The sequence below is a fragment of the Abrus precatorius genome, unplaced genomic scaffold (assembly GCF_003935025.1).
Source record: "Abrus precatorius isolate BTA unplaced genomic scaffold, Abrus_2018 Scaffold10, whole genome shotgun sequence".
Classification (NCBI taxonomy): Eukaryota; Viridiplantae; Streptophyta; class Magnoliopsida; order Fabales; family Fabaceae; genus Abrus; species Abrus precatorius.
In genome coordinates this window covers 19,864,702-19,877,889 of record NW_020874292.1, presented here as the reverse complement: position 1 = coordinate 19,877,889, position 13,188 = coordinate 19,864,702, and the positions used below count along the sequence as shown (strand labels likewise).

Here is a 13,188-nt window from a genome sequence, read left to right as displayed (position 1 = left end):
TATTAGATTATAATGCTTTTATTAGATATTATTTAAAGTAATGTTTAATTTTATACTTTAAAATTTACTATTTGTTTCTAATATATTTATGCTCAACATTTTAGTAAGAATATAAATTACCCATTTTAATATTATACAATTTACTTTCATAAAATTTCACATTTAATATTACACTTTATTTTATTTTAACAAATGCTTAACCTGAGAGAGTTTAAATTTAATTAAAAAAATATAAATACATAAAAATAACACGAGCCTGCACAAGTGCACATTAAGAGCTATTTCTTATAAAAATTAGAATGTAATTAAAATATATAGATAATATATACTTTACAGTATCGTCTAATTATAGATTGTGATATCATTAATAATTATTTTTTAAAAATAATTACTTCAAAAATTATGTCTTCAGTAATTATTAATTAGCTAACAATATTAAAAAATTTATATCGATAATGTAAATTTAAATTAAACGTTATTGCGTTAAATAGCTTTATTCTTCTTCTTTTTTTGTTTTTTTGCTAATAATAGTTTTATTCTTTATTTACAAGAAGTTTTACTTTTCATATTTTATCATAACAAATCATTATATACCAATCTACGCACTCAAATCAAATTCAATCCCATATCTATATGCATTTACACCTGCGAAATCCTTATTAACTTAAACAGCACATCGATTTGTCTAATTTGTTTTTGTTTTACCGTGTTGATTTTTTAAATTGACCAATATTATCATATACCGATTCCACATGATTAATGTATACGAATATGAACACCTTCATAAGGAAACCGTGACTACTAAAAAGAATAGAGAGAGAGAGAGAGAAGAAAAATGTTTTGCACAAAACAATGGTTCATTTAACAAACATAAATGTGAAGGAAACAGGTAATTACAAATGTATGTCCATTATCAGCCCGAGTTGCTACCTTGTTAGGAGAGGACAAGCATATGTCAACAATCCAACCACCATGAAAGTTGCTACGTACTATCAAATTCTTGGTTGTTGGGTGCTTCTTAAATTTTGTTTTCTCACGGTGTTGCACCAAACTCCGGTTTCTTGTGCACCCCCTTCACAAAAGCCACACGTTTCTAACACCCTTTACTGTTTTTCCCTACTTTTTATTATCCTTGTACATTAATAGCCATATAAATAATCATCATAATGCCAATTTCCTAATAATAACAACAAGAAGACAACAGCAATTCGCAATCGATTTATCCTAATGCGTTAAAAAATTATTTTTTTTAGAGTGATTAACTTCTTAATATACTTTCCATTATAGAAAAAAACTCAATAATGTTTTTATTTTTAATTCATTTTTTAAAATTAATTTTATTCATATATTCTGTTTTTCTTTCATTTGAACTAATTATGTAGTGTTTTAATAGTTCTACGTTTTATTTTAATTTACGACATGTATTTTATTTTAATTTAAAAAATATTTGAGTATAATACATGAAGTAAGAACAATAACGTATCTTAGTTCTTAGTAAATTATGTTGTATGACGTAGTCTTCTTTTGATTCCATAATGTGCATAGTTTTAAAATTGATCAAAATGCAATAATATTTAAATCGAGGGTTTGTATGATTTATGATTTTGAAAAACATTTTTCTAAGGAGATTTTCTTCGGATTTCATCATAAATCTCTCTATCTTTGTGTTTCTTTTTTTCTTTCTTTTTTATCGACCAGTTCCCTCTATTGTCTCCAGTTCTTATCAAAATAAATATTATATTATTTATGGTTTATTCAATACAACTGGCCAATTGGTATATCCGATGTTCTGTACCTAATATTTGATACGGTTGTTGTCTCTATTTCATCTTAAAATCAATTTTTAAACTTTCTTTGTCTAACTAATTTCCTTTTCAAAAATGAGGTTTCGCAGAAAATGGTTCATCTTTCATTTATGAAGAAATATAAAACACTACCCTTTATTTAAATTCAACAATTTCACAAAAAAGAAACAATTTCATTTAAATTTAGTATTGGATCAGTTTTTTTTATTTTCTTCCTCTTTATATTTAAAAGGCATGCACATATTCTTTCCTTTTGTTTTCCCTCGTAGCTTAAAAGATAACCTAACCCATATAAACACCAAGCAACTCACTTGACCAACAAAAAAAAACTTCAGCAGCAAATGGCAAAATCCATGTGTAGATGACATGGTGTTATTACGAGACTCTTAGATAGGGTGTGACGAAAAAGTATAATGATAAAGTTTACTTAAAGTAATTAAATGCGGATAATCTTTTAACTATTTGGGTATAAAATATCTTAAAATCTACATAAATATTGGATTCCGGTTTTTAAAAAAATGAAATAAAAATTTGATACAATCAGATAAATTTTTTTTATTTTTCTATTTATCCTTTCAATTCTTTAGTTTGATTAACTTTATTTCTTGATTTGTTTTTTGTAATTATAATCATATTAATTAATTTTAAAAATTATAAATATTCTTTCAATTCTTTAGTCCCAGCGAATGTAAAATGTTAAATAAGGAAATTTTCTCACTTGTTGTGATCTTACTCAACTTAAATAAGATTATCTTTAATAAAAAATAAAAATAATAATTATAAATATTTAATTAAAAGATTAACAGTAAATAAATACATAAATAAAAGTATACATTTTTAATTCTACAATTATATTACTATAATATTTTATATTTTTAAAATTATTTAACATAATTCAACTAGTTAGCGATAAACATGTAAATTTTCGCAAATTTTATCATAATAAACAATAATAAAGCTTGCTATATATTTTCAATCAAGTAAGGCTATCAAAATCCTTTTTCCTTTGATGATTTCTTTTCCAATTAATAAAATGAAGAAAATTGTATTCGCTAATATATATATTCTTCAAATCAATTTACATAAAACCACCGATTAATGTAAAATAATTTTGTACTAACTATACTGAAACACGTGCTCAGTCGTATATGAGATATAATATATAATTACACATTAAACTCCTTATACTAGACTGACTTAAAAAAGTGGATGCAACCAATCAAATTCAAAATAAAACTCAATTTTTGCATGTTTTATTTAAAGTTATTATGTAAATTTTTGGTTTAAAAATAAAAATGAAATAATTAGAAACAGTTTAGTTTTAAGAATCTTTTTAAATTTTTGTTTAATTTTTCAATGTATAAAGATGCTTTCATGTGAATATAAGTTTAAAAATTATTACACTTAATTTAAAATTTTTATTTAACTTAGATCTAATGAGTTATATATATATATATATATATATATATATATATATATTAAAAATATGTAATAAAATAAAAATAAAATGACAAAAAAACTAGATTTGTTGATGTGTTTCTTTGTAAATATAAAATAAAATAAATGACTTTGTTGTTCATCTAAAATTAGATTATTTTACACCGTTGGCAAGAAAAAGTTTATTATTGGACAAAAAAGATGAATTTGCATCAGTAACATTTTTCTATTTCTCAATGCAGTTGTCGTTACTTTAGTTTGAGAGAAAAAGGGTACCAACCATATCCTAATGGAATGTGAGTTATGCTACACTTTTTTGGTTATCTTTCTGCTTCTTAATTACAAGATTCCATGTTATCACGAGAGCTCGTTGGCTTTGTTCTTATCTCTAATTTAGTGGACAGAAGTTTTTATTATTACTTTAAGTTAAATGAGTTTATGAGTTATATCGTGGATTTATAAAAAAAAACAAAGGTAAGACTAAATGCAACGAGCTGTGTTAGATCTCCAAAGACAGCACTAATTAATGCACTACATATGCTATACTTGGACCTCTTCAAGAGGTGGATAAATAAAATCTCACAATAACAAAGAAAATTACACCTTTTCTTTTAAATTAAATTTCTGAAAATATTTTAATAACCTTTATACAAAATTATTGTTAATGCTTTTGAAATGAAATTATTAAATAATTAAATAAATTGTTTTTATTGGTAAATTAACTTTTTTACGTTTTAATATATATAAGAAGTCTATTAGTCCGATGAAAAATTAATAAAATAACAGCAAATATGGCTACTTGCTAAGAAAATAGAAGAAATCCATTCATAATATTAAATCTTACATGAAATACAATGATTAGGAGTTTGGTTCTCTCTCTATTTATCTACGCACACAAATAATAAGCACTTCACATCAATTTTTATATATCAATACATTTAATATCTATACACAAAATATGAACTTTATCAATATAAATATCAAATATTATTATATTAATAAGAATGCATAACAATTTTTAGATGATTTTGATTTTTACAAACATTTAATCAGACAACATATATTTACTTATAGTTAGTTAGCATATTATTCATTAAAACAAAATAGTGGATTGAAATATTAATTAATTTTTAAATTATATAAATTTTATAAACTTAATCCACTTTATCACAATACACATTTATATTTTTGTATGTTCATCTAATTTTTAATTAAATGTTTTTATTTTTAATATTTTAAGAAATACTTTTTAAAATATAGAAATGAATTAAATTATATTGATGTGAGTCGAAAATACATATGCATCATTAATTGTCTTTTATAGACAATTTTATTTCAAAATTAATTATTCGAGTCAAATTTAATTATGTAAAATATTTTTAAAATATCTTTAATTCAAAAGTATATAATAATTTATCGATATGCATAAATTAATGTCATATTAAATATAAACAATTAATAATATTAAAAAATAATCCCCAATGAAATTAAATATACATGAATATAACTATAGAGGCGGGTATGCGGTTAAAGAGTAAAGTAAAACAATTGAATAGATGTAGATGAAGCAGTATTGATATAATGTTTAAAAATAGTAATAGTGCAAGATAGTAGATGGCTTGGCTTGACTAGAAATGAACTTTTAACCAGCAATGAATAAGCATGATAATATTTCCAAGTGGAAAGCGCTGGCCAATCCAAATAACACAAGCTGTTTGCTGTGCGATCTTTGCCTCTGACAATTACAACCAGCACATATCATTACTCTCATTGGTTTGCAAAGGAAAATAAATAATTCCCCACTTCTCAATGGCCCACGTGCTTCCTCTTCATTAGTCAATTCCTTAGCTTCTTCTTCACAAAAGCATCCCGCGTAAAAAGATACATTATGCACTCAAAATATGATTATTAATTCAATAACTCTAACCACAAAGAAAAAGAAAGCAAACTCAAATTCTATTTTATGTTCAATTCATCAAAACTAATACGTTATTGTATATTTATTTGCACTACATGTGAATTCAAAATTGCAAATCACAAGCAAATAGTGTTAATCATTTTAGTAAAATTTCCATACCACTTTTTTTTTAACAAAGAGTAACCGTGTGCCAGTTGGCGTTCTTTCAAATTTATTCATTTAATAACGCAATTTGCTTTTTATGAATATTTACGTAATGAATTTTAAACTCATTTAACGAAAACCATTATTTAATTAATTATTTTTTCTTTTAAAATTTATCCAGGACGATAATGATAATAAAATGCTCATAACATATTCCCTTGGCTTTATGCTCTTATACTCCTTTCCTTTCTTTTTCACCTTTGCTTCTCCTCAACGTTCGGTAGCCTAAAAGTTAACCCTAATAAAAAAAATTATAAAAGAAAAATTAAAGAGAGAGGGTTAACATTTACAAGTATAGATTACAGTTAAGAAAGAGTGTACAGATTAAAGTGGGTTCTTCTGGAGAGAGAGAGAGAGAGAGGCACGGCCACCAATCCCATGGCAGCTTAAGCCTCTTCCTCTTATTTTTGTTGAAATATTTAGAAATTGTGTTGTGTTAGTGAGAGAGAGAGAAAAGAGGGAGTGTTGGTGATTCCAGATGCTTAGGAAATGGGGAAAAATGAGCAACAGCAACATGTGCAAGAAGAAGGACAGAGTGGTGGGGGTGAGGTTGAGCGTCTGCGTTGTTCGGTGCTCCTGCGAGCATTCAGTTTCAAGTGTCTCTTTCTTCTCATCCTCAGTTTGTCAGCTTTGCTTTCGGCACTCTTTTGGGTTCTTCCCAGATACACCATCACATATAGCTTTGATGCAAAAGATGTAATTAAGCAAAGTGGTTAGTCTCTCATACACACTAGTACTTTATTTCAACAATTTTCTTGTCGGTGGTTTGGGTTTGCCTGGCATCTGGGGAATTTTAAAAATTTTACATGCTGGTATTTTAATTTTCTTGTTTTAGTTATTGCCTGGTTAAAAATTTAATCTTTTTTATGTTTTGTTTGATATCAGTCGTCTGGGGTGTGATACTTATGCCGAATTTGGGTTGTGAAGAAATCGGTTTTTGATTGTTTTGATATTTCTCAATATTAGATTCTGTGATGTTTTGAATGAATTGCTGTATATATATTTTTCAATTGAGGGATTATATTTCTACTGCCTCTGGCAGGTAGGTGTGCAGTGGTTAGTCTGAGTCTGATGTTCGTGATCAATTTTGTCTAATGTTTTGGAAATACAAATGTAGGGATTCAATTAATTTTTGGGGAGGGGATAGATTTTGGGCTAAAGTTATGTCAACAAAAATTATTTGATGATTCATGGTAAGAGTAAGAGGAGCCGCGTGAATAACTATCAAACTATTACTAATGTTCAGTCCAATTAAAGCATTGATTTTCAGAGGTGCAATGATTTGATAGCATCTGATATCAATATCCGGTTTTGTCTTGTAGATTATGTGTGTCGCTATTGTCATGGATTTGACTTCCGTAGTATGCTAACTTGATATGCATAACCAATGAATTGTGGTGAAAGTTTGTATATTTATCACTTTTATTGGCTCAAGACCTAAAAAGTAAAAATGCTGATTGCTGTGGGTTCTTGTGTGTAAAAACTTAAAAGTATGCATGTAGAACTAGCATATATGGAAGTATGCATTAATGTTGTTTAGAATTGGAGATTTATTATTTTAATAAAGTTTTAAATTATCAGTAAGTGGTTAACTTAATGGCAGACTCATCAGCATGATGGCCCTTACGCAGGAAGAGAATATTGTAATATGAGCAGTTTGTTTTGTTCTTCTTTCCTTCAGGCAATCATATGGGTAATTTGTGATACTCTTTTTTTTTAATCTTTTCAAATTCTTTTTATATGAAAAAACCTTTTAAGTAGTTACTAATGTGAATTATTTCAATAGATAATTATATTTATTGAACTTGAAAATGTTGTAGTCAGCTGCTCACTGCCATAAATAGCCTAACAATGCTTCGTCACCAAGGATTATCTTTAGGTATTTGGATATCTAGTTAGTTGGAACCCTGAAATAGGGTTCCATGAATTTGAACATGGAAGGAAAATTTAATTCACTAAAGTCCAAGACCAATGCGTTGATGGCTCAGCATCATGTGACTGCCTCCAACATGAGTCCTTTTGTTGTTCATATTATTTATTCTGTGCAATATGTGTGGTCTGTTCAGCTGTCACTCAAAAATTTGTGCATCACTGTCTTTTTCTATTATTTTTCTGTTGTTAATAGTCTGCATTGTAGACTGGGTCTCCATTAAAATTCTTATCTAAGCTAAGCAACATTACTGAATTCATGCATATTCCTTGAAAATATTTTCAGCTACTGTTCAGACATCCTTCAGACTGGAAAAACCAGTTTCACAGCTTATTCCATACATTGAAACATTAGAGTATGATATATATGGCGAAATAGCTCTGCCAAATACAAAGGTTTCTCCCATACTTATATTATTTTTTTCCCTAAGATTCTGTTTTGGCATGGAAAGTGGCTTATAAGCTATTTGCTCTTAACAGGTGGCTATCCTATCCATGCATCAAAGTATTACACCTAACTGTACTGATGTGGTGTTTGGTGTTCTCTCTGATCCAATGAATGCATCAATAAATCCAGTGTCCTTGAGTGTGCTGAGGTCATCATTAATTGAACTGTTCCTCCAACAATCCAACCTGACTTTGACAACATCAATATTTGGGAATGCATCTGTAATTGAGATCTTGAAGTTTCCTGGAGGGATAACTGTAATACCAGTGCAGTCTGCATCTGTTTGGCAGATACCTGAGATTCTGTTTAATTTTACTCTTAACAATTCAATATCTGAAGTATTGGGTAACTTCGATGACTTCAAGGATGAATTGAAGTTTGGGTTGCATCTAAACTCTGATGAGGTAGTCTTATATACCAATTCACTTATTATTTTGTGGGTTACAATTTTTGTTTTATAAGTGTCAATTCACTCAAAACCTTAAAAGTTGTAATTTGTTTCTGATTTCTCTGACTCATATTGAATTTAATCACCACAAAATTTTCTATTTAGTACTATTGTGGGCTCATTTGCAAGTTAGGTCCCTCTATTTTGTTGAATGTGTGCTTTTGACATCATATTGTACCCAAAATTAGAAAATCCAAAATTCTCCTCATTTTCAAAACCCTAGTCTCACATCCTACAAAATTATTTGAGGACCATAATTACACATTGGTCATAATAGAGGCACTGAAAGTACAATTAAGCTTCTTTTTTTTTTTTTTCTTGTGCACAATTTACTGAAATAGTTTGCCTTGTTTAATACCTTGAGGATTCAAAATTCCACTGATGACATGCATAAGTCAACCCGTTGAATCTACCTTATCCTACAAGCAGGAAAATGTTAGAAGTTGGATTTGAGTCCATTCACAGATTGCTATAGCAAGCTTCTGCTAAAACTGTTTGCATTGGACTATCTAACACCCTGTGACTTTTTGTGCAGAATGTGTATGTGCAAATAACAAATACAAATGGTTCAACGATAGCTCCTCCAGTAGTAGTGCAGGCTTCAGTCATGCCAGGCTTTGGGAGCCTCTTGCCCCAAAGATTAAAACAATTAGCTCAAACAATAACAGGTTCTGCTGGAAAAAATCTTGGTCTGGATAACTCAGTATTTGGCAGAGTCAAAGAAATCAGGTTATCTTCTTATCTGAAGGATACACTACATGCTTCCTCACCTTCACCTTCTCCTGCTCCATCCCCACAGTTAATTGATCACTCTGAGCCGTCAGTTTCGCCATATCATGCTCCAATAGCACCAGCAACTGCTAAGCAACCTCCTTGTATTGACTGTGAAGTATTTTCACCTTCACCGTCTATTCCTCCTGATCCCTGTCCATACAGTGGCTCTGTACATCATCCAATTCCTTCGCCAAAATCATATTCTAGACCATCATTTCCCCCAGATTATTCACCTGCTGCTGCCCCTTCCTCTAATTCTGCCAGCCAGACAACTGAGGAGGTTTCAGATGTGTCACGTGTAGGTGAGCCTGAGGTGTCACATGGATCCAAGCTTCGCCAGGGTCAAGGGAGTTCTAAAAAATTGGTGTCTCATTTGCTTGCTCCATCTTCTTTATGTAAGTTTATCTGGCCAATTAGAACTCTCCTGTTTCTCATGCCTGGCTATAGATGGAACTGAACTGATAATAACTGATAAGATTTACGTAATGCTGACAACATATTATTTAAGCATCCTCTTAAAAAATCTCTGTTCTATTTTTGTAGCTGTTAATCTTTTCTGTAGAATGGTTACTTATAGTATTTTTATATACTTGTTTTTTTATTTGCACAATGTTTAATATGGAAACAGAGGGTTTTTTGTTTGTTAGAATTATTTTGCTTGAGATCGAAAAGGTCCTTAAACCAACGCTTGAGTTCTTATGATTCTGATACACTTTATGGTTTAATAGTAGAAGATTAAGATCCGGATTAGCCTCCTCATCTGAAAATGAGTATGGAAAATGAGAATCTGATAAGAATATTTATATACGAAATCGGGAAGTATTGAGTATACAATGTAGTATATCTGTGAAGGACAGTTGTTGCAAAGTTGTGGCATCTTTCATGTATGTCAATTACTTTTAAAGTAGTTTAAGGCAGTAGTAGTTGTTATTTACCTTAAAAGCATCAGTTGCTGTATCTGATGATTCAGATTCTTTTATAAACATAATACGTTGATCAAATTCTGATCACCTGAAACTTGCTGTGTGATCTTGAAACTTGTTTTTTATTCTTCCTTTTGTCTTTATTCTGTGCAGCTTTGGCGGGTGGTGATTCCCGTTGGGAAATCTTGCTAATGGGATTTTGTATGCTATTAATTTCTTTCGCTTTTCTCTATGATACAACATTTTGATGATGTGGAGATGTTGTCTAATGAAGGATCGTCAAGACATGCAAGGACTACAGCCTAATGATGCTTTGAAAGTTTTGTTCAAACAAAAGAAGGAAGAAGCTTCCGTCAAATTTTATTGTCTTAATTTTACTTCAAGCATGCAACCACCATGTAAAGCTTCGGTGGATTATGGGTCAAAGCCAGAGAAAGTTGGCAGGCCTCTCATCTCATCTAGTACTACATATTCTATCAAGCATGAAATTGATCCCAAAGGGGTCAACTAACAAACAAGATCCAGAGAAAATTTGGCTTTCAGATGTCAGAAGAACCGTCCCTTGTATTCGATTAAGTGTATGATATGCCAAGAAATATGGGTTCTTTGAGCATCTGAATCTGTAAAACTACAGTAATATTTAGTAAAGGGATAAATTAACATTTGTATAGCTCTATGTTTACCCCTTCCCTTCCTTCTCCTTACTCTTGAAAGAAATTAAAAAATTTAAATTTATCCTTGGAGAAACATCAAGAAGACAAGCAAAGTATGACACTAGTGTAGCTACGGCCAACTACTGTAGGTGCAAATACCATGAAAGAGAGAAACTTATTTATAGTTTTGATTGAGAGAAAATGGTTTAAATTTATTCCTCTTGTCTAGATATAAAGAAAAGTGAAAAGAATGAAAATATTAATGTTTTACTTAATTAATTATTTATTTATTAGCATCTGTTTTGTAGAATAATAAACTATTTAAAGAAAATAATCGATTTTGTTCTAATTATGGCCGTGACTAATTCCATGGTATTTGCACCTACAGTAGTTGGCTGTAGCTACTAAAATTGAAAAAAATTGCAATGTACTATCTAATGTGGCAGGAATACATAGCTTCTGATGCATTTTGATGGATAGTCACGGGAACAAGAGAAAATAGTACTGAATGGATTGTTTGAACTCTACTGGAAATGATTGTTTGGATCATTTTGAGAACGGGATATTGTGCCGTTTTTAGATGGATTATTTGTAGATAGTCGCTATTCTATGTAGGCCAGAGATTAGATAAATTAGCTATACTTTCATGTCATAGTAGTTGTACTTCTCTTTTCTGTTTCCTTGAAATAGGGTGGTTCAAGGGTCTTAAGCGATAGAGAAACATTAGTGCTTGTGTAATCATTTTCAAGGCATTTGTGAAGGTTTCTTAACTGAGATCAATTACTATATCATTCCTTGTTCAGGCTTAATTTTAGATAATGAATCGTTTATTTCGTAAATAGCAATGGAACTTAAGTCATTCAACACTTAAAATCAGTGATATTCTAAAAACATCTTACTTGATATATTATGGCTTTTTATCCAATGACAAGATGTTATATCTTACTTGATATATTATGGCTTTTTACCCAATGACAAGATGTTATATATGGTGGTTCATAATATTGCATATTGAAATATGACAATGGTAGCAAAAATGGTCAAACATATGGTAGTCCTCTTTGTAAATATTGCATATTGAAATATGTGGTGGTAGCAAAAATGGTCAAACTTTTTACAAATATGGATAATAATGATTTGATATTTGTAAAATTTTCTTTGCTTTGTTAGGAAATAATTTTTGAGATTCACGTTAATTATTATTATTTTCTTTTCAAGAAGAGAAAAATATTTTATTTTTTTTACTATTTTTTTCTTATTTTCTTTTTACCTTCATTCCTTTGTTCCAAATAAAGTACAAGTCTTTCTTTTATTATAAAATTTTGATAAAAATATATATTTTTTAAAAGTAATGTTAAAAAATAATTTTGAAAGAATGAAATATTTAAATTTTTTAACTGAGTTTAAGAATGATATTCTAAAATAACGATAGACAAATCAAATTTATTTAGATGTATAATAGAAAAATTTAAGTCTTTGTTTGAGAGTTATTTTTTAGAGTAAAAGAGAGGAGGAAAAAATTTATTTAAAAATAATATTTATTTGAGAGTTTTTAGATAAGAAAGAGAAATTTTATAAACCCTTCAAAAAATTTCAAAAGAATGTGATTTTTAAGTTTTCTTATTTTGAATTCTTTTTTTATGAACTTTCATTCCTTTCTCTTCTCTTCTCCTCTCTTATTCTTTAAATTTTTTCTTTTCCTCTTTTTCTAAATTTTCAAACAAAGTTTAAATTGTATTTAAATAAAGTACTTTAACATTCTTGTATGTATTTGTATAATGAAAAAGGGATTAAAATTTTGAAAAAATTTATTAAATAATTTTTATGTCAAATAAAAAAAATTCAAATGATTTGTCTTAAGAAAAAAATTTAAAAATCTCTTTATTATGCTTTACATTTTATATTAATCATCCACGTCTCCTCGCTCTTAACTCTCACTTTAACGTTCCTTCATTATTCATTTCAACTTCTTAGGATTTTAACATTGATCTATTTTATAGATTTTATACCTAGAATCAATTCTAAAGTAAGCCTTGATAAAACTTCTCAGCAAATAATGTGTGTAGTTAGCTGGTTGTGATTTGCAATTGAATTTAGGTACACCAATAATGCCTTATAAATGTTCTAAATTTATGCTCATAACTCTATTTTCAATGAAAATTAAATGTATTTAAAAATAAAGACAAAGGCTTATCTATTTGTATGATGTAATCAAAGTATACTAAGCATTTATTTAACAAAGTCTTAAAGAAAGGAGAAATTATATTTGTCTCATGTGTAAATGTGATATATATATTTGGATGGCAAAAATGAAGTTAATTAAATTCAAATGATATTTTTCTATGGAATTTTTCTTGACAACTGGCACACAAATTAAAGAGAGATGTTATTGTTGCACCATAAAACGAATTAGACAGATATGACATTCACCAACTCCAATCCCCACACCTCAGTTACACATTCACCCTTTAATTAGAGAAAATCAATGCTTCCCTGCATACACATGCAAACTCTTTTCTAGACTAAATAAATCATTCTATTTTCTTAATAATATTACAAGAAAAAAATTAGTTCCTTATCAATTTAGAGAACAGATATAGCATTTGAAGCAATCAGGCTTCCTGCAAAAGAATATCTAGGTCCTCGCTT

At 28.9% G+C, this 13,188-nt stretch overlaps 1 protein-coding gene across 3 annotated transcripts; it reads left to right on the top strand.

The window, feature by feature from the left end:
- Nucleotides 1-5,569: 5,569 nt before the first annotated feature.
- Nucleotides 5,570-10,627, top strand: LOC113846510. 3 transcript variants are annotated; one of them, XM_027474889.1, is made up of 6 exons: nucleotides 5,813-6,076; nucleotides 7,580-7,689; nucleotides 7,774-8,145; nucleotides 8,725-9,110; nucleotides 9,177-9,358; nucleotides 10,040-10,567. In XM_027474889.1, exons 1-6 carry the CDS (start codon nucleotides 5,854-5,856, stop codon nucleotides 10,132-10,134), a joined length of 1,368 nt encoding a protein of 455 aa, XP_027330690.1. In that variant the 5' UTR covers nucleotides 5,813-5,853; the 3' UTR covers nucleotides 10,135-10,567. The 3 variants fall into 3 exon arrangements, with proteins under 3 accessions (XP_027330681.1, XP_027330690.1, XP_027330700.1); XM_027474880.1 differs by having other exon boundaries at nucleotides 5,570-6,076; nucleotides 8,725-9,358; nucleotides 10,040-10,627; XM_027474899.1 differs by having other exon boundaries at nucleotides 8,725-9,358; nucleotides 10,161-10,567.
- The last annotated feature ends 2,561 nt before the right edge of the window (nucleotides 10,628-13,188 follow it).